Genomic DNA, 25,101 nt, shown 5'->3' on the forward strand with positions numbered 1-25,101 from the left:
CATTGGACAATAAACTTGATGTTTTAAAGAGGTTTGAAGTGGGAGAAAAACTTAGCTACAGCACAAAAACATTAGGCCTTGCTACCCCTACAGTGGGCACAATATGTGATAATAGAGACAAAAATAGGTCAAGTGCCAATAACTGCTACTCCTTTAACTGCCCGTACATCGTACTTTCATCGAAGTGATGTGACGCTTAATATGGAATAACTCTTAAGTGTGTAGATTGAAGATCAAACCAAATTAAATGTGACAACAAACATGATGCTCATTCAGGAGAAAGCCAAAAGTTTGCAAGATGATTTACAGAAAGAACAAGGTGTAAGTTCTGATGCATTCGGGATAGTAAAGACTGGCTTGAAAGGTTTAAGAAATGCCTTCATTTGCATGTAAATATCCAGCAGAACCGAAGGCAATTATTGCTGCAGAGGGCTACACACCAGAACAAGAGTACAATGTAGATGAAACAGGCCTTTTTTAGAGGCACATGCCTGCTAAGACATTTATTTCTAACAATGCTTCTGTTGGGAGGTAATGCTGCTGGCAATATGATATTAAAGCCCTTTCAAGGTCTACACCAAACCTAAACTACCAGAGATTTCGCCTTCAAACATGAAAGCTTCGGTGCCTATGAGCCTGTTCCAAGATTGGTTCACCAATTATTTTTGCCCTGCAGTTGAAAGGTACAGTAACAACAGAAATATATCCAACAAGGCTTTGCTCCTAAATGATAATGCATCATCCAGAATATGGTTTGTGGGCAAAAAAAGTGAGTATTTTTGTACATAAATATGAGCTATTGGATTTTATGATGTGCTGTTATCATTATTATTATAAAAATTTTTGTAGAGGAGGAAAATCTCACCTATGTGGCCCAGAGCCTACAAAGGGTTGGGGACCACTGCCCTAAAGAAATAATTTTGAACCTATGCTGATAACCACATACAGTACAGTAGCATAGAGAAAACACATAGTTCCCAAGCACTTGTGTGTAATTCAAATTTTCAGAGGTAAGTAGAGGCCCCTGAAGATGTGGAAGCACTTGGGAATTTTGTGTATTATTTTTCTTTTGTGGTTATCAGCAAATATTAATGAATATGTTTTATAGTGTAAATAAGAGAAATATTTAGTTAATCATTCAGAAATACAGGTATACCTGTAATAAATTATTAGGAAGGAAAAAAAAAAGTGAGTTAATCACTAAGAAAAAACTACTGTAACCATAAAATTATGATTATGTGTAAATACAATGAGACCAATGATGGATGAGACTTAACCTTGCCTATATATCCACATCATCTCCACTAAACATCCACATCAACCCCCTTAAACATCCACATCATCTCCATTAATCATCCACTTCTTTACACACACCTGGGAGGCCACCCATGCTGCATATTCAAGAATGTTGGGACTTGGGAACCTTCATGCATGGCCGAGGAAGCTTACAGAACCTTCGGGGAGACTTGTGGTTTTGTCTGAATGGGCGGCCACGCTTGCCTGCCCACTTCAGATATCGTCCGAGATGGATGGAAAAGTGTCCGAGGCCGACCCAATTCCCGTCCAAGATAAAAGGGTCTGGATTGGCTAGGGTTTACTGTACTATATAACCTAATCCCTCACATTACTTATTACCGAATTCACATCTTACCTGATAAGGAAGGTGCATCTGATTCTTCACCAAAAGTGCTTTCTCTGGATCCTCCACTGAAAATACCAGAAGTAGTGGGTGTTCCAGGAATGTCCTCTAAGGAACCAGCTCGAGACATATCCGTGGAGAGTAAATCTTCCTCTGAGCCGACTCTTACCAAGACTGGTAATTGAAACTCTAAGCGCATTCGAGTGTCACGGAGATTTTCCAACTTTTCTTCCAGGTCATACTCGCTGGTATCAGATATTGCAGTTCTCACTGTAGTACAGGATGGACGTGGTAATGTTGACACTGCAACATCAGTGTGTAGGGCACTGGTACGATGAGTGTGTGGCTGGAAAATGAAAAAAAATAAAAATATGGTCGTCACAATTTTGTTGTAGTTTAATTTATTCTAAATCAGTGATACTAAAATATATACAGTAGTAGGCATCTATCAAACAGGGAGGTACTACCGCCTGGGAAGATATTGGAAGCATAATGTGTTGTCTAATGGTAGACCCTGCTGCCATATGGCATCACAAAAATTTTGACCAAATCCCAGATTGCTGATCTGACTTTCTGCCTCATTTACACACAATTGCAAGGTTTCAATTGTTTCTCTTACTTTGACAACACAACATACATACAGTATATCATTTCTCGCTCTTGATATTTTTTTTTAATTTCTGTATTTATTTATGGTTCTTTATTATTATTATTTATAATTTTTATATATATTTTTTATTATTATTAATATTTTTTATTCATTTTATAATTATTATCATCATAATTAATATTATTATTTTATTATATTTTTGCCCCCCAGGCCTTGATGTGGGTCATTAAAAATGACCTGTGCCTGGGTGGGCTAATACCCATAAAAAATAAAAAATAAAATAAAAAAGTATACAGTAAACCCCATTAAACTGGACTTAACTACACTTTACATCCGTATAACAATGTTTTTAACATATTTGGCATTTATACAATAACTCTAATTACCCGGTAATCTGTTGTACAGTTATCCAGGTTTTTAACTTACTTAACAAAGAATATTAATTGCAACAGTTCATCTTGAGAGAATAATTTATAATAAACGCTAAAGCTTCTGTTCTGTAATATAAGTACAGTACTGTATACATGAGCAAGGCATCTCACCTTCAAGGAACGAATAGAATCGAGACGCATTCCTGCTGATGCTGTAGCACTGTCAACACTATCTATGTCATGAAGGGTCATTCTCACTTGTCTCAGCTGTCTTGTTACTATTGTTTCTACAACCTGGATAAAAAATATATATTCGTAAGAGAAAAGAAAACAATCAGTAGAAATACCAAGACATATGTGAGTTAAATATTGTACTTCAAATATATGGAGGATCAGAATTCTAAACACAAACTAATGAGGAAATCTTACCGACGTTTGTTTGGCAATATCATTGAGAGAATCCTGGACCGTCTGTGATCTCTGACTACGCAGTATGCACGGTGCAAACACAATTGCCAGGGCATTAGAATTCATGCGATTATGTTCCTCGTGCTGTACCACTCTCACCATGTGAAAGATTAATCTTTCCAGTAAGTCATAATTTAATTTTGGTATTCCCTTAATTATATTAAAAATAGTCTGAAGCTGATCATCTGGATCTTGCAAGTCTGTAGCATGGAGTAGCGAGTCATAGCATTCAAAGGTGAGAAGTGGCTCCGGCAGTTCCCGGAAGAACGACTTGAGTATGGTGGCCAGGACGTGGATTGGTGTGTCAGTGAAGTCTATATTATCTGGGTCACGCTCCATGTGGGCCTTCAGTGCTCGTACCTGATGAAGGTTGATTACAGGGGCAGAGAGAAAAAGATAAATAGACCAATAATTAAAAATATTCACAATATACTCCTGTCCTTTTAACAGTATTTTACAGCACTGTAACTTAATACCTTGTAATGTCAAAATATATAAAACCTCCAAAGTGTCTTCTCAATGATATATACTACAGTACAGTATACAAACAACTGTACAAATGAAAATTTTACCAAGCTTAAAATTTCCAAATAATCAATTTTACTTAAACACTAATACAAATTATTACCTAAGTCATGAAATGAATACAATTTGAAGTGCTATGCTTACAAATCTGATTGGATTACCACAAACATACTGTACCATACTTATGAGCAAAACATTCTATAATTCTATATTCTAACATCTCCTTGGTATAAATCACATGAATAACAAGTTCTACTACAGCAATGTGAGGTGTGGGTATAAATATGAAACATAGGATCTTGCATGACCAAAATAACAAAGAGAACCAGGCAGTGATCATAAGTTATGCCAACAGGGGACTTTGGCAGGTGGCACATGCTTTGGGCAGTGTGGGGAGGATGGTGCAAGCTGAGCAAAAATGTCTCTATATTACACAGTTCATGGGGAATATTTGTGTCTTTAAGCGACTTTCCATTTTTTATGTTTTCTTCAGCATATTTACATTACTTTCCTTATAACTCTATGATTGGTTTGAGTAGCTGTGAAAACTAGGGTCTCAGGTGTGTATTATTTGGATGGATGTGAGCTGCAACAGGTAACAGCTTTGTGCCAAGTTTGTAAGATGAACATTACAAGATGGACCTGAATGCTACAGTTGGTAATAATCTTGTGTCTAATTTTGATGAAGTAAAAAAACTACAGAAGCTAGAGGGAAACCTAAATCATGTCTTCATGAGATAGTTAATTCAACTTAAGAAAATTCACAGAATCAAGTCACGAGAGAAGATGCAGGTTCCCCGTCATTATAGACAAAACAGACCATAACTCCCCCAACCCCCCCCCCCAAAAAAAAAGAAATACTGATTATTAACTTGTTTTTAAAGATGTTGTTGAGTTACATTCACATACCATGTTTTATGGAAACCCATTTATATTTTTGTGTTTGCATGATGCCCAGAGAGACATATAGATGTATAGATGGATACTATTTCCTTATCCCTCACTGCTTACTTCAGCATAATGGGACAATTAAGGTGAGCTAGGTAAGCTACACATTGTAAAACCAACTTTTTTAAATTTAACACATTTCATTAAAGTGTGGAAACAGATAATAGCCAAACTGCTCGGGGAAAGATTGTTTTTGCCATGTCGAAACTGACTACAGGAATAAGCATTCATGACAAAAAGCGATATACTGTATGAGTATGCATGATTATTATCTTTTGTTGGAAAAGTACTGTACTGTACATTACACTATATGAACCAATAATGAGGTTACCCAACATAGTAAACAACTTCTCTTTACATTCCTTGTTTATAAAGGGAGAGACAGAGATACTTACTTTGGTTTGTGCCCCTGACTTGCGATAAAGGCCCTCAGTGTATAACCCATAAAGCTCAATGCTGGTAATGAGACGATCTATCACCGAGGGAATTTTCTCACCCGGCCTGACTAAGTTTTCTAATGGGACGCCAAGAACCCGATTTCTCGTTGGAGGAGTATTGTTGTCCACGACTACAGGCTTGGGACCTTCGTGGCTACATTTAGAGTCCGCTCTCTTGTAACACTTCTGGTGACATGTAACTTTACATCCTAGTGGGGGAAAATAAATAAATAAATATGCATACCTGTATATAAAGGAGTAAATACATAATACTGTACTGTACTTTAATATGGAACCTAGCAATGGACTGGACACTTGCTTATGGAACAGACACAAGCAGGTTGTCTGTACATGGGCATAACACAAGGAGCACCACTGTTTTAATCTTATTGTTATACTGAATGTAAACAACCTCATACAATATATGGAAATAAATAACTTTTATTTCCATATACTGGTTGTCACATCCTCTACACAGGATTTTGGTCAAATATGTGTGTGTGTGTGTGTGTGTGTGTGTGTGTGTGTGTGTGTGTGTGTGTGTGTGTGTGTGTGTGTGTGTGTGTGTGTGTGTGTGTGTGTGTGTGTGGTGTGTGTGTGTGTGTGTGTGTGTGGGGGTGTATGTGGGTGTACTGAACCAAAATTTTGAATCTGCAGCAAATTTTGTAACACTTATTACCTTCAATAAATAAATACTATTCTTACTTTAAACAATCTTTTTTGGCTTGGGGAGACGTCGCATCACCCCCATGATGTACAACAATTTATCCAGTTTATTGGCTCCAGTAATAAATTATATATCAAAATGTATCAGAATATTATTGTTTTATACTTAAATGTGTTTAAAAAGGTAAAAAATTATGTACATTAAGAAGTTTTGGGTTGAAATATTTTTTTTTCTGTAGGAACACCTCTCCTCTTATATAATGGGATTAAATGGCAATTGTCAGGGTTGTTATATGGAAATTCAGTTAAAGGCCAACTTTTTAGGAACATAACCCTCCTGTAAATTGAGAACTTTCTGTACTTCAACACACATTTACACACACTCATACAAAAGTTTAACAATCTCTCTCTCTCTCTCTCCATACTTTGACACTGTACATTATAAGATAAGTTATTCCTCTTGTTATTTACAAATTATTTCTACATGTGACTACATTTATATAAAACAGCAAACATACTTTGGCAGGTAAGGGCTTTCATAGAGAGCCACAGGAAGGAGTTACACACTTCACACTGGGTAGGAATGTTCACCATGATTTGGGAGAAGATGTGTCCTCCATAAACCAACTCCTCTATCTGAAATAAACAATAAATAGAGTATAAGTACAAGAGAGGAAAACTAAACAATAAAACTAAACAGTAATCCTTTTACCTTTGAACAGAGCCTCCTGTCTTTGGATCACATTTGTCATAGGAACGTGCTTATTATTTATATACAGTAGAACCTCGATAAATCAGAGGTTTTTGAGTCCTCATATGATGCCATAACCACTCAGACATGATACTCCTCCACTCCTAACTTCCTCATTACACACTTTATTACTTCATGTGGTACCCTGTCAAATGCCTTCTCTAAATCTACAAACACAAAGTAGCTAAAATTTTCTATCCACATTTCTCTTGTAGATATGCCTGGCCGTAAATATTGCCTCTGTTGTCCTTAAACCTGGCATAAACCCAAACTATGTTTCATTGCTGTCTACTCTCCTTTAACAATTTCTCAATCACTCTTTCTACAACATTCCGGTAATTTATAAAAAAAAAACTTACCCTTTTCTTTTTACGCCTGTGTCTTTTTCTTCTAGATTTCTCTTCAAGTGGTTTCTTTTTCTCTCGTATGAATTCGTCCAAGAAACCTCGAAATGCGTTGACACCCATTGTGACTGGGAAAGTGTCGTTACCCATCTTCTCCTTGCATACTGTGTTCATCACCTACAAAGAATGAAAGGAAGTTTCTGCATTACTAGTACATAAAACAGCAAGACTGACACTCCTTGGTACTTCATGCAACGTTTTCAGTAATGTACACCCTAGGTCAAGAGTTCTCTCCCTCCCAAACTGAAGCAGTATAGACCCCAATTGAGATAAAACAGCACACCTGCACAGTCAGGGTAAGTAAGTTCAGAGACTCATTCCCATGACCCATTTTCACCATGGGGGGAGTGAACTTTTGACTGTGACTGTACATACCATAATGACCCAGCATCAAAACATAATGTACTATGGGCAGTAAAAGTTACATACATTCATAAGTGTTTTGGTGAACATTTCAATCTATAAAGACTAACTTTTAATCCAACCATAAGTTTGAATTTTTTTTAAATCTAATCATAATGACAGAGCTTTTAATCTCATTAGGAAGTCATAACTTTAATCTAACCTAAACAGTCTGAGATTACGTTCGAACCTTTAATCTAATGTAAATGTGTTAGAACTTTAAGCAGAACAAGTCTGAATGTTAAATTTAATAAGCCTGGCTTTTTAATTTAAATAGTCCTGTCCAGTATCTTATAACTACTGCAGCAGCTCACTGTCATTTACTATATCTGCCACAAACATTTCCCAACACTACTGAAGACTGACAGAGAGACAATAATTATTTCCAGGAAGCAATCAGGACAGCCTGACAATCAAAAACTGCTACCAACCTGTTCAAAATTCTTGATAAGGTCCTTGTACTTGAGAGCGATGTCTGCCGTTTCTTTTTGGAATGCCACAGTGTACGTGGAGACCAGATTGTTTTTGAATTCACGTAATGACTGACAAAACATCTGGTCTACTTGCGAATCTTTTCTGTCTCGTAAACGTGCGCTCGCTTCAGAATCCTTGTTTGTTGTGTCTCGGGAGAAGCTGCGGTCGAGGCTCTGGGTACGGGCGTCCATCTTCTCGCTCTCCTTTTCCTCCAGGTCATACAACTGTTTGAGAAATAAATGTACATTACAAAAATAAATAAATAAATAAAATAAATAAATTAAAAATAAATAAATAAATATTCAAACCCTTTCTATTACAAGGTTTATGTATGTATGTATGTATGTATGTATGTATGTATGTATGTATTTATGTGTATATATGTGTGTGTGTGTGTGTGTGTGTGTGTGTGTGTGTGTGTGTGTGTCATCAACCAAGCCAGTGTGGCTCAGACCACTGTGACACAGATCATCGGCTCATTAGAGCCAAACTCTCCCTTCACATCACCCCAAAATGGTGGAGGCAACAAACCTCCAGAAAAGGTTTTAACACCAAGCAACTGGAGGATCAAGCGATAGCATATGCTTTCAAAGAGCAGCTTGAGGATGAGCTGATAAACAACTCAACAACAAACAACCCAAATCCAAGTGCGGAATGTGGCATCCTTGACAATGTCATGACAAACACCAGCAGAGACCCTCTCACTGTCTGGCAGAATAACCCTCAGTCTCAGACCAAAGCTGATTCCTTCCATGAGAAGAAAGAGGCGGCCCAGCGCAAATTCCGCAATCTAAAGAACGAATGGTGGAAAAATAAGGCACGAAACAAAAAAATTTGCAGATCAACACAAGATGCACGAATTTGTCAACTCCACTAAAATATTGTATGACTCAATTACTCATTGCACCCCCCCGCCCCCGGCCCGCCCATTCGACGGTAACTTCCTAATTGAAGACGAAGATGGCATCCATCAGCACTGCAAAGACCACTACCTTTCGCTGCTCAACCGAAACACCCAAGTGGATGTCCTGACTACCCAGCAGGTCCCTCAGCACAAAGAGCTGACCCACCTTGGAAAGAGCACTCCCATTCGCTGCTCAACAGAAAATTCGATGTGGATGTCCTGACTACCCAGCAGGTCCTTCAGCACCCAGGGCTGCCCCACCTCAGCTATCCTCCATCACAGGATGAGGAAGCTACTGCCATCAAGCAAATGTAAAATAACAAAACCACAAGGCCTGATGGAATCCCAGCCGAGGTGTATAAAGCAGGATGATCTCTGCCTACCAGCCATCTCCACTCTCTCCTGGAGAATATATGGGAGAAGGAGAAAATCCCATAAGATCTTAAAGGTGCCTCCATCGTCAATATTTATAAGAACAAGGGAGACCGGTCAGACTGTGGCGACTACAGCAGGATCTTGCTGCTGTCCGAAGCTGGCAAGATTATCGCCCAAGTCCTCCTAAACAGAATTCTTCCCGAGGCAGAAAACTTCCTCCCAGAATCTCAATGTGGCTTTAGACCATCACGTGGCACCACTTACATGATCTTTGCTGCCCGTCAGATACTGGAAAAGTGCAGAGAACAACATCGTGACTTGCACATGGCTTTCATCGACCTTACTAGGGCCTTCGACTCGGTCAACAGGGAAGCCCTCTGGCAGACCCTCAGCCGCTTTTATTGCACACCAAAATTCATCACCATTGTGAGGTAACCCCACGAAGGCATGAACGGCACTGCACAATGGTGCCCAGTCTGAGTTCTTCCCCATCCAAACGGGGGTAAAACAAGGATGTGTACTGGCTCCAACTCTGTTTTCCATTTTCCTGATTGCATTCCTTACTCGTACCAGTGCCAATTTAGCCGGCGAGGTGGATATCCAGTACCGGATGAAAAGACTTTTAATCATAAGACAACTCCAGGCCGGAACAAAGGTGTCGGTCACTTCCATCACTGAACTTTAATATGCAGATGACCTCACCCTTGTCGCTCACTCTGAACGCGACCTACAAAGAGATCCTGAACACCTACGCAGATGCCTATGCATACTTCGGCCTTGAGGTGAATGTACATAAGATTCAGATTCTGTTTTGGCCTGCCCCCGGTTCAACCGCACCTCCACCATCCATACAAATTAATGGTACTATCCTGTCTAGTGTTACCCACTTTCAGTATCTTGGCTCCCGTCTGTCCACCACATCACCTCAAGTTGCCCAGCACAAGAGGAACTATCACTGGGGTGTTTAGGCATGAGTAACACACCAAGTCATAAATAACGAAAAAACACAAAATCAGAGACACATAGTAGATGTAAACAAGTGCAAAGATGTTGGGAATGAGTCAGAGGCAGTGCATAGAGCCCTATGGTGGCAAGAATTTGCACCACGCCAGTTCTGCCGATCGTCGGATGTCCAGGATATCAACGAAACTTGTAGAGTATTTTCCCTATATGTAATTATCGGTATGTGAATCAGTGGTCAACGGGACGTCGGTTTTTGGGGTCCACCTGTATAGGAGCTTAAATTAATCTGTGTTCAGACACAAAGTCACCGGCTTTATATCAGAGAAGAGGCAAAACTTTAACCAAATAAAAGTAATAATATTATTAGATTTAGTGTACAGTAGTAGGTTGTTTCAAGACAAGTTTTAGTGGCCCCGACACAGTTCATATTAAAAGTAATCAATGACAAGTTTCAATCTACTGCACCTTGCGTCTGATGTATTCCTCCAGCCGTCTAAGTTCAAATGCATCTTTAATCACTTCATCAGATTTGTCAATGAATTCAGATGTTCTAGTGAGGTTCCAGTTGTCCTCCTGATCAATGCGTCGTGGCTTCTTGTTCATTGGACTGGAATTCTCTTTACCAAAATGTGAGACATCGTGGCAGGCAACATGGAGAGAAGCTTTTACACAGCGTGAGTGGAAGATTTTCTTACAACCTGAGAGATTAAAAGACAATCAATAGAAAATGCTTATATTGTCTTACTGTACATACAGTACTGTTATCAGCATTCATGTGCACATCCAACACCAGTGATGGAGCACCGGCCACACTTCATCAAAATATTTGATGAATTTTATTAAATAAACAAAGAGAATATATATTAAAAACCCAAAATTTACTGCTTCCTGAAAATCTTTTAATCTCATACAATTTGAATTCCTGATACTCAAGTGCACAGTATAGTGCCCCTTGATCCTCTTGGGTGTAAGAGCCAGAGATAAAAAACATTCTTACTTATACATTTATATCCAGTGTTTATGAAAAAGCCAGTAAAGGCTTTATCACAGGCATAACACACTTCTTTCTTCAACAAAGTGGACTGCTTCAGGGGGTGAGGAGACTGGGCTAATAAATCCTTTAAAATTTCTGCTTCGCCACATACAGCTGTCAGTGATGTCGATGCTGTACCCTGGTCCCCAGTTGGTTCCGTGCTGTAAATAAAGGCAGTGTAAATAAAGATAAGATGTAAATGAGGGTACAGTGTAAATCAATGTAAGGCATAAATACAGGCAACTAATTTTCAGGTGACAGAAGATATAAGCAAGAAAATTATAACTCTAAGCATTTATTACACTAATTTAAGAAACTATCATTTGAAAGTGACAATATATTTTATAAACCTGTAAAAAAAACAATGGCAAGTGATAATAACTACATACTGAGAATTATGAATTAGATGTTTATTTTATCGCAGTGGCTCTTTGAGTACTGTAGGTGAACAAGTGTAATACAGTATTTAAAATATAACAAATCTGTGACAATTACAAACCAAAATATCAAAGTACCTCACTAAAAGAATTCTTCATAATGATTACAAAATCTTTAATATCTAATAGTAAGTCTTGCTTATACAATAATGAGTTTACAAAACCTGGATAGACAAATGGATGAATGAATGAGACGAAACATACATACACTTTGCTGTAAGTCATGGTACTAATGATAATGTGATAGCACAAAAAATCTTCCAATAAAATTCTACATTAACTCCTTACATATAGAATCCTTGTACCACATCAGGGAGGCTGGAAGAAGGCTTTAGAGGTTCTTTAGCTCTTGGTGGTTCATCAGATTCACTCAGTTCCCACACAGAGGCCCTCTGGTGGCCACCACTGCTGCCAGCATTTCTTCCTTTTATTACTACTGTGTTAGTATCTGGCCCTAGATCTGCAGAGAAGTTGGGTTGGTAGTCCCCTGGGCTGGTTGGAGTTTGGGGTTGTGACTCATGGGACATAGCGTCCTCACTCTCACTTAAACTACCTTCTCGTTTTCCTGCAAAATGGGAAGAATTTGGTTTGAAATCTACAGGTACTTATCATACCTACAGATGATACTGTACATACATATAAGTAAACAGTTTTAATACACACCTGGGAACTAATGCAGTGATTCCCCATAAATGTGAAGCTCGATAGATAATGATACATAAATAGCCAACAAGTTAAGTATTAACTTTATTCTAAATACATATGTAGACTCTGTAAATATTTGAACAATTCTTGCAGCAATACATTAACTAACAAAATTTCTCATCAGACTTGTATCCCTCAACCAGAGTAAGACAACAATAGTAACATAAAGTCTCTGATAAGATGGAGTTGACTAATTTGAATGCAACAACATGACTGCACGTGGAGGGAACAGATATAGGTTTTGGCTTCTCTGGGTTCTATGTCCCAAGCCAACAATTGGTATACAATAAGTCCCCATTGAAAGTTAATCCTCTGAACGAATCCCCAATATAATGAAACCAAGTTTTTACTACCCATTTGGTGATTAATGAAAGAATGTTCTACTTTTATGAAAGGTAAGTCACCCCCACCTTTCTCACCACCAGCTCCATGATCACCACCACTACCTCTATTATCACCACCTAAATCATATTTCACTTTCCTTCCTCCCTCCCTCCCACCCACTGCGTCTCAGTGATGCAGAGATAGATTTGCTTTTCCAGAGCCTTCACATACGTTCACCTCCCACACACACACACACCTAGGCTCTTCATTTTGCTTATTTATAGTTTTGTTATATTTTATTTATTTCTAAGCCACAATAGAGTACAGTATTTTAATTTGTATATTTTGCTCTGTGATAAACAAAACGGTTTTACTAGGGTGGACTATAATATCCGGATTGTTATAAGTTACGTGTTTATTTATGGTATACTGTATACTCAGACTTTAATTATATGTAGCGAAAACAATTTTTTTTTTTTAATTTATTCTTTATTTTGTACAAGTGACCAAATTACAGTAATTATACTGTACGTAAGAGCTGCACTGTTTGCTGTTTATGTAGCGTTTCCCCTCCATCAACTGTGTCACCTACTATTCCCGTGTCACCTACCATTCCCCTGCATCACCTACCATTCCCCCGTGTCACCTATCATGCCTTTGTGTCACCTACCATGTGCCGTGTTGCCTACTACAATGCTTGATTTTTTTTGGCCTGCAGGGCTGGTAAGTGTTATCTTTTGAAAATCATTAACTACATGTACACGTATATGGACCGATAATATTTCATTGCTGTAATTTTGCTTGAATTTGGAATATTTCGGCAAGGCAAGAGCTCATACGTGCCGAGTTATTACGGTTTTACTGCACGCATTTTTGGCTTTACGCGACTTCTTCGGAATGTAACCCCTGCGTAAAATGCAACATGACTGTACTTGTTTACATTAGATTTTTATTATTCAATTTACAATAAGTTTAACCACTTTAGGATTACACAGAAAAGGAAATTGCATTATGATAAGTGACAGGAATAGTGACACTGGCAGCTCCACATATTCTCATACTGTATAAGGAAAGCTGGGCTACCAATGTAAAATCATGCGGGAGCTTTGTATGGAATTTTTCGGCGGTTTGTCATACTGCTCGACATGGAGAGGAAAAAAGTAATTTACGGTCTGACTGTACACAAAAAGAGATCTAACATAATAAACAAGAGCCAACCTTACCCATTTTCTTCTTGAAAGGTTTTTTAAACTGTCTAGAAAACTTGAGCATGCTATGAGAATCTGCAGGAGAAGGTTGTTGGTGCTGCAGCTTGGCACTGTCATCCTCACCCCCACTGCTGTGTTTTCTCTCCAGCTGGTTGGAGCTCAAACTCTCGGCAGAAGCTAAAAGGAAATGCAAACACTTCTCACTATTCAAAATAAATCAACTTTTAACCATTGCTGTTGTATGGTAATATGAACTATCAATATACATGGAGTGTAGCATCACTGGTTAGCACATCCAGGGGCTGACGGTGAAGCAGAGTTAGTAACTTAACCATCACCGTCCTCAAAGGTTAATAATATGTGTATCTACTTTCATTTTAAACTACATTCTTTCACCATTTCTTGATACATGCTATATGTTCTCTAAATTAAAGATACATTAATTCTTACACTGAAAATCATTCCCAAATTAATACAGAAAAAAAATCAAGTGAGCAAAATGATTATGAAGAAAAATCTTTCCATATTCTAAAATTACCACAACCCTGCAACACTTCTTTAAGATTATTCTAGGGGGTTAGGTACAACCTCATAAAAACCAATCAACACAGTGATGAGTAAAAGTGAGTCCCATAGGCCTGAGTGCACATTAGGAACAGTGTGGATACAGGACAATCATTATAAAGGCTTTGGTATACAAGGAGGCAAGCACTCCACAACTACAGAGTGAGGTACCCATTTACAGCTGGGTGGACTGGGGATGCCCTGGGATCGAACCAGTGACCATTAGGACTGGAGGCGAGCACTGTATCCACTTAGTAACCATATCCCTTAGTACAGTAATCCTCAGATAATATGAAGTGTTAGAGTTTTAGAAACAAAATGTATCTAATTTGCACTTTTAGTAAAGGAATTAAAATTGTGACTCACTCTTTCTTCCTGACTGTCCTTAAAGATGGGCCTAAAAAATATCAGATAGCAAACTCCTTACTGCTTCTAAAGCCTGTACACCCCTGTAACCTTAAACAGGTGCCAACATCAATGGATGTTAATGTTCCTTAAATTCCAGTTTTTAAGCATATGTGGCCAATTAGGGAATCCTTACCTGCTATACAAAGGTTAAGAGCCACAGTCAACCTTTAAGAAGTACCTTGATTTTGTATTGAACCTCTCTTACACTAAAAGCTAGGAAAACCTAAAATGCTTTTGAATAGTATCATTCCCATGGGCATCTCTTGGATCAATTAAAAGACACTATTGAACCTCCTTCTCACCTATTTAATGGTGGTGCTGTAGTCCTAATCCAATACTGTATTAGGAATTCCCTCAATCATAACTTGAGGTCCAGAATTACCTATTTGTTCCATGCTTGTTTTCCAAAAGTTATACAAAATCATTTCATTAATGGCATTATGAATTGTCCACTATTTAACTGATCAAGATATAAGGTAAATATTTAGCTGTAGATGGTTTCCATTGTACAATACATTTATTGAGCTACAATATGACAAAAACAGTGGTTTCTCTCTTGGGCACTTCCAGTTCACCCAGTTATAAATGGGTACCTAAGTTCACAACTTGGGGAAGAAAAGGTGGTCAAGAACAGTACCGGCCATGCTGCCTCCTTGTGAGCCGAAGGCTTAGTATACAGTGTGCTGTGGCTACACTGTCCATAATGGGCAGTCATGCCTATGGGACCCACTTTCACATTTCAGTGTACTGTACAGTCATGAGCAGTAGTCATGTGACATTCTCTCCTCACATATTCACATGACAGGGAGATGTTTATGGAGCTCTTGTTACTCCTAAAATTACTTGAGGAGTATAGAGGAGAGGTTCTACCACACACCAACTGTATAATGTGCGGGGAGTGTGGCACGCGACTATTGCTCGTGACTGTACACTGCTTCGTACCTGATGGAGTAGCTGCAGTCTGATTGGCGAGAGGAACTTTGTTGTACTGACGGTGTCTGAAGGATCTAGGTTTATGTACTGGTTTATCTTCTTCTACTATACCTGGTGAAGCTGGAGGAGATGGCATACCCTGGCTCTCATCACTCTGTCTAGCATGTACCTGTTTCAAGAAGTGAGTAAGATGATATTACATTATTATACATCATTTATTACAGAACTGTACTACTAAAAGTAAATGATACAATGCCATACTTCATATTGCAGGTACACTTATTACCACAAAAATTAAAAATAAAACATTAGTAAATTACAATAGTTTTCCTCAATGATAAATGGTGTCAAACATTGTGATAAAACATAAGTGTGAAAAGCGTAATATTAAGAGTTCTATTAAAATTGACTAATATAAATAACAGATATAATTAATTTGTATTAAAACTGTATTAATTATTAAGGTTATTTGTAAATTAATGAAAAAAGTCCTGTGTATTCCTGGGTGAATAGTTGATGCCAGTTGTGCAATCTTGTTACAAATTTCTATGGTTGTATATATTTAGCTTTGTTTAATATTTTGTTGCTGCACTTCTGTGGTCAATATATTGTGTATGGGATATAGAATTTTGTATTTATCTTGTGAAATCATGATATTTATAATTAAGGAAAATTCATACGTGACAACACCGTCTGTACCGACGTTAGAGCCGGGACAGGCCATACACCACTTGACCACCCACGGCCATCAACACTTTGAGTGATTTATCGAGGAGTATAATAGTATAATTTATGTATGATGTCATTTATGTGTTCCTCATCAGTCCAGTAATTCAACTGTCGAGGATAAAGCATTATACTCCTTGAAGACTTCAGGGTTTAGTTTCATCAGTGACCAGGTACTTGTTTAATTAGTTTCAAGTATTTATAGCCCCTGAGATTCTACAACCTTAAGACTTAAAAAGTTTATACGTTGTGACAGAATATCAAGATACCTGAATGATTGTGCTCCCATGAGATGACCTCCTTAATGGCACGTTTGTTTCACTCATCCGTCTACCCAAATTCTGAATAAGTAACTGTGGCTCCTCTGATGTTCTTCTCTCACTAAGTATTTGCTCACTTTGTCTTCTGTGAAGCTTATGGCCCTGAGCATTCTGAGAAATTAAAGTCATAAACAAACTCTAAACAAAATAAAAAAAGTTAAGAGACTCGTAGAAAAGTTTCTCAAAAAATTCTCACATCTTACTGTACTGAGTGACTGATAAACTTGTAAAAGATCAAGACCTACAATGGACAATGTTTGTCTCTTATTCATTCCTGTATACTTTTACTATTTAATTACTTAATTATTTCATATACAGACTATGATATTGAATGGTGTTACTAGCCACCACTACTGCCACAGTTATTTTGACACATCATGGCACCCCTGCTACTGCTACAGCCTAACATGACAAGAACAGTAAACCCACCTGGACATTTAATTTTCTTCTGGGAGGGGGCTGGGCTGGCTCAATAATTTCCACAGTTACTGAGATAGTGGAGCCAGCAGTAGTTATTGAGGTGATTGATGTTTCTTCCTCTTCTCTTAGTTTTTTTATCTCGCCTCTGCTCTTCTGTCTTTTCCATTCCTCGAGCAGCACTTGGTACCTCTGACGAGACTGCTCTCCTCGGACACAAGACTGAAAGTGAGTAGCGTTTAACACAAGACACCGCACAGTGACGCTAGTTATCAACATACAAATAAACAGTAACTGTAATGTAATTTCATTAATAGATAACAATCATCATCTCTCTGTAGACAGCAAGTGTCAAATCATGTTACATACCTGGAATATTATAAGAGCTCTGCGGAAATTCTGATACCACTTTCGTACACGGTGTCCACGCCACATTTTCTGGATAAATGTTGCAGCATTGTGTTTTATACGCATTTTGGCTAACAGCTGCTGTGCAATCCAACATCGAGCCTTACACTTTAAGAGAAAACACAAATTCATTGCAACAAAATAGTAGTAAAATTCTACAATGTTTTGCTGACAGTTAATCACTATCAACATTTTATTAGTTTTCCCGCTAAATAATACTGTTTACTCCACATCTGTCACACCAAAGATCATCACTATTGTACACATTCCTCTATACATACAGTATATTACTTATTTTCTATCCAGTTGCATTGTTACAAGATACATTTCTATTCATTACTATGTTAAGGCATCAACCATACGTATGTGAAATAAACATTAAATCCATCTTTACAGCTAAGTATGTAGAGCACTTCTATTTATATTTGTGAACAATGCTTTTGAATCTTAATCACCCACACCTGCTCCTAATCCATTAAAAAATAAGCACCCTTATAATCTTTTCTTTATGTTGAACCAACTAATGAACTACATTACTTACCTTATAACAATAAAGATCAAACAACACTACAATTTTCTATGGAAGATACTTCCATGTTTTTGAAGCTGCTATTACTTTTTTTAATATAAAAATACTGGACTATAATTAATCTAATTCTCAAAATACAAAAGAGCATAACTAGGCAAATCACATTCAACATTCTAAAAGCTAACCTGACCACTAAAATCTTGACTCACCTGAATCCTGACAACAGCCGCTCTGAATGTTAAAAAGTGTCGGCGTTGGTGGATGGTCCGGTACCATCGTTGGATGACAATAATACGGGACAAAATAGTCTGGTGGAGTTGTGAGTCCAGTTTCTGTTTCTGTGATTCTCGCATGAAGATTTTTGTGTTCCCCATCTGGTATTCAGTTTCAATCAACTGCATTCCCTGCAGGAACGATCGTACATCTGCCTGTGAACTATTAACAAAAGAATTTTACAAAACAGATATACATTAGAGTTCATTCAATGACATAGGACATTTAGTACAGTAAAATTAATTCCATTTTTCCAAAGATGTTTGGGAATGAATTAATTCCATAATGATACATTTTCTTCAAAACCCTTAAGATTAAGAATGAATTACACAAAAATGTGAATAACCTTAGGAAATGGTGTAAAGCATGTAAACTTGTGTTTTTCCTTCATTAACAAATCTGGCATATCAGTGCCCCCAAAATGATACCAAGACAACGTTGAAGTGCATGTAGGTACAGTCTCAGCTTTGATTTTCCAACTTTCTTTTGAGTTGTTCAAAATCTATGCAACCCTGCCATCATCTACTGCCACAGAGGAGCAATCCTCAACAAAACTGAAATTAATCAAGCCAAAGCTTCACAGTCTCTGCAAGGAAATTAGGCTGTCAGATCTCATGCTGTTGGCAACAGAGAAGGACATCTCCATTAACCATGACAAGGTCATTGACGTTTTCAAGAACATGTCCAAAAGTTGAGTTCTCTAGATATCTATAAAGACAGGGATTGCAATAATTTTTTCTGATGGCCATTACCACCAACCCTGATTTTGTATTATTAAATTCAGTGTTTAGTTTGCTTTGTTTATACTGCAGTACACAGTAACCTTGGTTTATTTTCTGACTTTCTACTTTAATTTTTTTCCTGGCTACTATTCATTGAGAAAGATAAAATATATTGCAGAAGTAAAATACTACACATTCTCTTTAATAAAGTAACAACATGTAAAAGGTTTACAGCAGTACCTTAATAAACCCTTGGGTAGGAGTATTCTGTAATGATGTATGAATTCTTCGTAGGAGAGTCGAACATTGAAGCCAGCCTGTCTTATCCGAACAGTTTCCAACATGCCTGTATATCTCAGTTGCCGCATTACCATTTCATCTCCAAAGACATTTGGTTCCTGTAAGCAATAAGGAATAAATTAAATTACATTACATTACATTACAATATGATTTATCTGCTTTACTGATACTACTTCAAGTCTTCTCTTCTCACATACAAAGTCCTGGGATACAGTGTTGTGAACTACTGTACAGTACGTATATGAAAATCCTAAGATAACCAATTACGGGTACATCTTTTACAATTATGGCTACCTAAAAATTCCAAACATTTCTTTTTCATTTAAGTTTAAGAAATGTCAATAAAAATGAACATTTCGGAAAGCATGAACCTCAGATATTATTTTTTCCAATTAATTTTTACAGTACCTTGTTTGCATTACTCTTGATGCATCTAATGAAAAATGGGTTGGCAGTGTTGAGAGCTTCCATGAGTGTCTGGAGAGACAGGTGGAACTGTCCTGTAACTGTGTGTGGCGGCTTACGCGATCCAGGTAGTCGACCCTGCAATAAATAATTAGTACGATTATGGGACTTTTAAAAACATCCACACTCAACAAAGGAGTGTTTAACCCCTTGTGTATGAGCAACCCCTCTGAGTTGAATACAATCATCCAGAATCAGCTAAATATCAAAAGTGGCATCCCCTTTAATCTTCATTCTGAATATATAATGAGAAATTGAAGATGAGATATATATTAAAGGTAACTTGTTTTTATCAAATCTTTACCCATTAATATGCAAGTACGTATACTTAGTTGGAAATCAGAGCAAACACAGATTCACCCTATCTCATAATTCCTAAATACAAGAAATTAAACAATGGAGTCGAGCAACAAACCTGTAGTGTGAGTGATTGAGTCCTCTGGGCCAGCGCCTTCACTGTCTTGAGGTTCTTCTGGTGCCGAGGGCCGTGGCAACGTGAACGAGACCGACTGTGCCGGGTTTTCCGTAAGCGACTGGAAATGGGGACAATCTTTAGTAACCTTTAATGACTAATAAAAATAAGAAGTTGACATGTGACCTTGAAGACATACACAATTAATTTCGCAAAAAAAAAAAAGATCATCTCCAAAACAAGAATTATTACTAGAAGAAAGTTCCAAACCTCTTATAGGACCTAATAAAGAATTCACAAGTAACTATATACAGTATATATAAGGTATATATACTGTATAGTCAAATTTCTATGAATATCTTTTGTAGTTGTACTAAATACTGAGCAGAAAGAAAAGAGACAAATAAAGTACAGTAAAGTGTGTAGCAAATAATCAACAAACAGATAAACCACGTACAAACAAACCAGCCAAAGAAACAAACAAATAAATAAAGACAAGTTAGCACACAAGACTTTAACATAAACAACAACACTAAACTATATTCAGTCAATGAATTTTAAAAAGGATTACAAATTTAATCCACAATGTGACAAATGAAGATCCAATAATACACAATGAGTAACTGTGTTCACTTTAAGTAAGTTACACTTTACACTACCATACTCCTGCATCAAATAATGCACTGAGGAAGCTTTATCTAGACACTTCGACAACTCAACTATCTGCAAAACAGTTAGTGAACAATGGTTCCTGTCGGCACTCCCACCGTCGTCTTCACCCTACAGCTGCAAAAAGCTCAATATTCAATCTCGGTAAAACATGAATAATAAACAAGTACAGTACAGTATACACATAGAGTGAAGAGAAGCGAGTTTAGAGTGATAGCATGCTTGCCATTCATCACTGTATCTTGGGTTCAATTCCCCAGGTCTGATGCAAGTTAGGTGTTATCCAGTATGACCCTATCTAAAATGTGTTTACACAGGCTCTCTCTCTCTCTTTCTCTACCATTTATCAGCTTACCAGGCATTTTGGCAATTGGTACCTGAAGCAGCAAAGCATGCATCACTAATACAAAGCTCAGAGCACTACTGGTGCAAACATTTCAAACTCTTACACATGGCTTGAGCAGACGGTTGTCAGGTCCTTCTAGCTTGGGGGATGCTGTATAAATGGCTAGCTTACTGAAATTCCCAACCAAAAATGGACTTCATTGTCAAGACTAATGTTCCCAACCTAGCGCAAGATCCTCTCAAGGTTCATGATGATTATATTATGAAAATCAAATACAGTACTGTTCAAGCATATCAGATCTCCCAGGAACACTGGAGTGGTAACACTTAGCATACAGTCCTGCTTCCAACACCATATACTGTCCACAACTTCCTACGATATATGGTCATGATCCACCCTGCATCATCACATCAACCCCATTTGTCCCAGGCCTGGACCTCACACAACAAAAATCCACAAATAATGATGACTGACACAAATACATGTGAAAGGATGAATACAGACAGGTAAGCCATTGTAGCATACAGCTAACCTTGGCTTAGGAAGGCTGGTAATGTACCTGTATAACATGAACTGTGTTGCTCTAGGGTACAGTATGTGTACTCTAGAAAACATAATTCACGGTACAAAAGCATCCAGCCTAAAAGTAAGTAATGAATGTATTATTCTGACTTATTACTATTTCATATCTCTTAATTTTTCTTCATTTATAATTTTTCATTTATAATAAAGGGAGTAACTCCATAAAGAAAATAAAAGAAGACCAATGTACACTTGTAAAAAAAAAAAAAAAAATAATAAAACTAAATAAAAAATAAAAGACAGTACTATATGCAAAAATAATCACAATATTTCACACACTCAAAAAAGTAAACTTAAAATACAAATTAATAATAATAATAACAATAAATTACAAAACACAGCACTAGATGATGCTTGGTGAATACATCAAGTACATAAAAAAGAGAAATACAGGAATGAGAATATCTTAACGAGGTACAATAAACGCCATACCAATATAACCAGACGGCACGAGGGGAAAAAATGCTCAATTCAGCCTTGATTCTTGCCATCCACACACATACAATCTATTTTCTCACTCTATATCCTCCTGCTCCTCCTTGTTTCTCTCTTCCTGGAAATTAGTTCTTTCTAATAAGTGAAAATGCAGCGCCATGAAGTACATGATGGACTTGATCACCAAACCATAGATCATGTACGTAAAGGAACTGTAACTCTAAAGTAACATAAATAAAGTGAAGTGAATATGTATACACATATATCCACTCACACACTCTCTCCTTAATCATATAAACATGCATTTATTTTCAGTAACAATGATCATCTTGAATCACTTAAGGGCTAAGTCAAACAATTTTTATAAGGAGTCATCAAAGGAATGTTTCTGACAGATTTTGTACATGTCTGTAAAATGGTAAAAGAACAAACATTGTACTGTACAGCAATCCATTAAAATATAGCATCTATAATAATAATAATAATTTAGTTGAATTACCTGCACCAGTCTTTGGGTAGATTTTTAAAAACAGCAAAATTTTGTGTATTTTCCAAAATTCATATAAGTCTGATGTTAAAATATTCTCATCCCTGAATAGGGCATCCAAATATATCACAGTTTTGCACTCACACAAGAAGCAGTGACAGAAACTTCAGAACAATAAGCGAGTTTCACTTGTCGACACAATTCTTTTAATGACCATTATTTACAGCTTCCTTATAGGTGTGATTTAAGACCAAATTAGTATAGTAGTGCAACATACACATTGTAGCCTGCTAGTCACCTCAATCTTGACACTACGATCTAAAGCAAGAAAGCATCCAAGGTTAGGGGTAACGTATACCATTAAGCCAAGTTCTGCAGCCTTCTTCAATTAGTATTATATATGTGGTACTGTATTTTGATTAAGTGGTGGGGCAGACTTCCTTCCATAATTAAGACTTACCGCAAGTGCCATGACTTATAAAGCCGGCTAATCAAAAGCAAAAATGATACTATCATTATCCTGAAAACATTTGTGAGAAATATAGGGAAAGGATGATCATAAAACATAGGGACAGAGTTCATATATCAAACAGACAAATTAACAGAGAAAGAGGTTAAAGCATTCTGTATACAAATTTCAATCTTTTGGTCAGCTTCAACACATATTCACAATAGTTTAGGGGAAGCAAAATATTTCAAGTGGGAGACAGATGTTAGGTGGAAAGATAGCAACTTGTATATAACACCATATATTCTAGCTATTGCAAGGTGTCAATGAAGTCAAGACCATAGCTTAGCTGACACAACATCAATCACCTGTACATTCACATCTTAAACACAACAAAGGGCAATGAGCTGCTTCTGAGATCAGCTTTGTTCTTTAATACTTACTACCGTACAGTAAAGTTATTCCCTTACTAAAGCTTTTAAAATTCTGTGATATTAATACTGTATTACTATATGAAAATTATATATAAACCCTTCAGTTTTATTTGTAAAGCTTACTGACAAGGAAGGACTACTGAGTATAGAGAGATGGCAATTCCCTCACATAAAATGAAGACAAGAAGCAGCTTCTATCTCATCAGCTTAGTATCCCATTTCATCCACATTTTAATTGCTTTACATCTTACAGCAGATGCATATCACAACTATTTATTTTCTATAACACACAAATACAATGGAACACTGAACTTCAGGAAAAGTTTTAAGCAGTTTTAGTACTTAAAATGGGTCATGACACTACATTGGCCAGTCTGTGGGTGAGGAGCATATTATGCCTGTTATCTCTCTCAAATCAATGAACAGAGCAAGGGAGAGTCTGCTAAATCGAAAGTTATCAATAATACCTTATAAAAGTTAAGAATGTGTTGGAAGTTGAACAAAACATTGAAACTGCATCAGAAAAACACTAGAGAGGTATAGAATGAAAACCTTGGAGCAATATCATTACCAACACCTGGCTACAAAATGTATACAGTATCAATAATGAATCACAAAATTTAGGGAAGATATATTATTTGCCCATCAATTGAAATACTGTAACATTAATATGATAAAAAATTAGCTCAAGCTCCAACATAACTGTATACTGTAACACTCCTCAGGCCTCATGTCCTCCTCATAAAACAAGGAGACCCTGGAAAACTTATCTTGAAAGTATGCATCATTTTCAATCTTACAACGACTTACCTGTGTTAAAATATTGTCAGTCAACAGGAAGGCCATCAACAATCTCTTTCCGAATGTCTTTCTATAAATCACCTATTCAGACAATTTCCAATGACAACCACTGTACAATACAATACGTACTAGATTATTTTTAAAAACAATTATTGAAATAATACTAGAACTTCTGAACAAATTACATAAAAAAATACAGTGAGATATAACTTGCCTTGGAGACATCAGAACTTAACTTTTAATTGGCTGTCTATCCTTGAAAAATATACCGTACATGATTCTAAATGTGAAATATAGTTGACCTGATCATCCTATAACACATTGTATAATCAACTTCAAAGACCAACATTCATTTTATCACAATATTTTACCATTCTTGAAGCTTTTACAGTGTAATATATTGCCTCACTTCTTGCAAGTCCCTGACTCACTTACTTTACAGGGTGGCTGGGATCAAGAGCAAACACAGACTCTCTCTTCTTTCACTGTTATTCATTCACTCAACAGTGTTGACCTTCATATGTATGTTCAGTACTACAGAACTTAGGACTTTACCCCTAATTGGAAAAACAAAGTGGACAAGCAGTCAGATATGCCAAGCACTTGACATACTAACCCAATGGAGACAAATTATGATTTAACTGACCACCCCAGTCATCCAGTGGCACATAAAAAACATCTTTTATGCATAATCTAAACATAGTTAAAAATTCACAATCAAGGCAAAAGCTGGGGCATTTCAACAGTTGTGTGGGACAGGTGTGGTATGAAATGAGAG

At 37.1% G+C, this 25,101-nt stretch overlaps 1 protein-coding gene across 4 annotated transcripts in view; it reads right to left on the bottom strand.

Moving 5' to 3' along the window:
• The window catches only part of LOC121875558 (unconventional myosin-IXa-like), a 55,686-nt gene that overhangs the window by 7,280 nt on the left and 23,305 nt on the right, over positions 1-25,101 (bottom strand). The window contains exons 13-31 of one of the 4 annotated variants that reach the window (XM_042380149.1): positions 20,125-20,242; positions 19,653-19,787; positions 19,185-19,342; positions 18,159-18,384; positions 17,382-17,528; positions 17,025-17,234; positions 16,545-16,706; positions 15,661-15,718; positions 13,660-13,821; positions 11,696-11,972; positions 10,935-11,131; positions 10,403-10,635; positions 7,653-7,919; positions 6,775-6,936; positions 6,183-6,300; positions 4,957-5,207; positions 3,050-3,448; positions 2,792-2,914; positions 1,652-1,985 (exon numbers count right to left, since the gene is read on the bottom strand). In XM_042380149.1, the coding sequence (XP_042236083.1) occupies positions 1,652-1,985; positions 2,792-2,914; positions 3,050-3,448; positions 4,957-5,207; positions 6,183-6,300; positions 6,775-6,936; positions 7,653-7,919; positions 10,403-10,635; positions 10,935-11,131; positions 11,696-11,972; positions 13,660-13,821; positions 15,661-15,718; positions 16,545-16,706; positions 17,025-17,234; positions 17,382-17,528; positions 18,159-18,384; positions 19,185-19,342; positions 19,653-19,787; positions 20,125-20,242 (3,737 nt within the window). Of the gene's footprint in view, positions 1-1,651; positions 1,986-2,791; positions 2,915-3,049; positions 3,449-4,956; positions 5,208-6,182; positions 6,301-6,774; positions 6,937-7,652; positions 7,920-10,402; positions 10,636-10,934; positions 11,132-11,695; positions 11,973-13,659; positions 13,822-15,558; positions 15,719-16,544; positions 16,707-17,024; positions 17,235-17,381; positions 17,529-18,158; positions 18,385-19,184; positions 19,343-19,652; positions 19,788-20,124; positions 20,243-25,101 lie in introns of all 4 variants that reach the window. The other 3 variants (XM_042380148.1, XM_042380151.1, XM_042380150.1) reach the window with 3 other exon arrangements.

This window comes from Homarus americanus, unplaced genomic scaffold (genome assembly GCF_018991925.1).
Source record: "Homarus americanus isolate GMGI-L3 unplaced genomic scaffold, GMGI_Hamer_2.0 scaffold58957, whole genome shotgun sequence".
NCBI classification, from domain to species: domain Eukaryota; kingdom Metazoa; phylum Arthropoda; class Malacostraca; order Decapoda; family Nephropidae; genus Homarus; species Homarus americanus.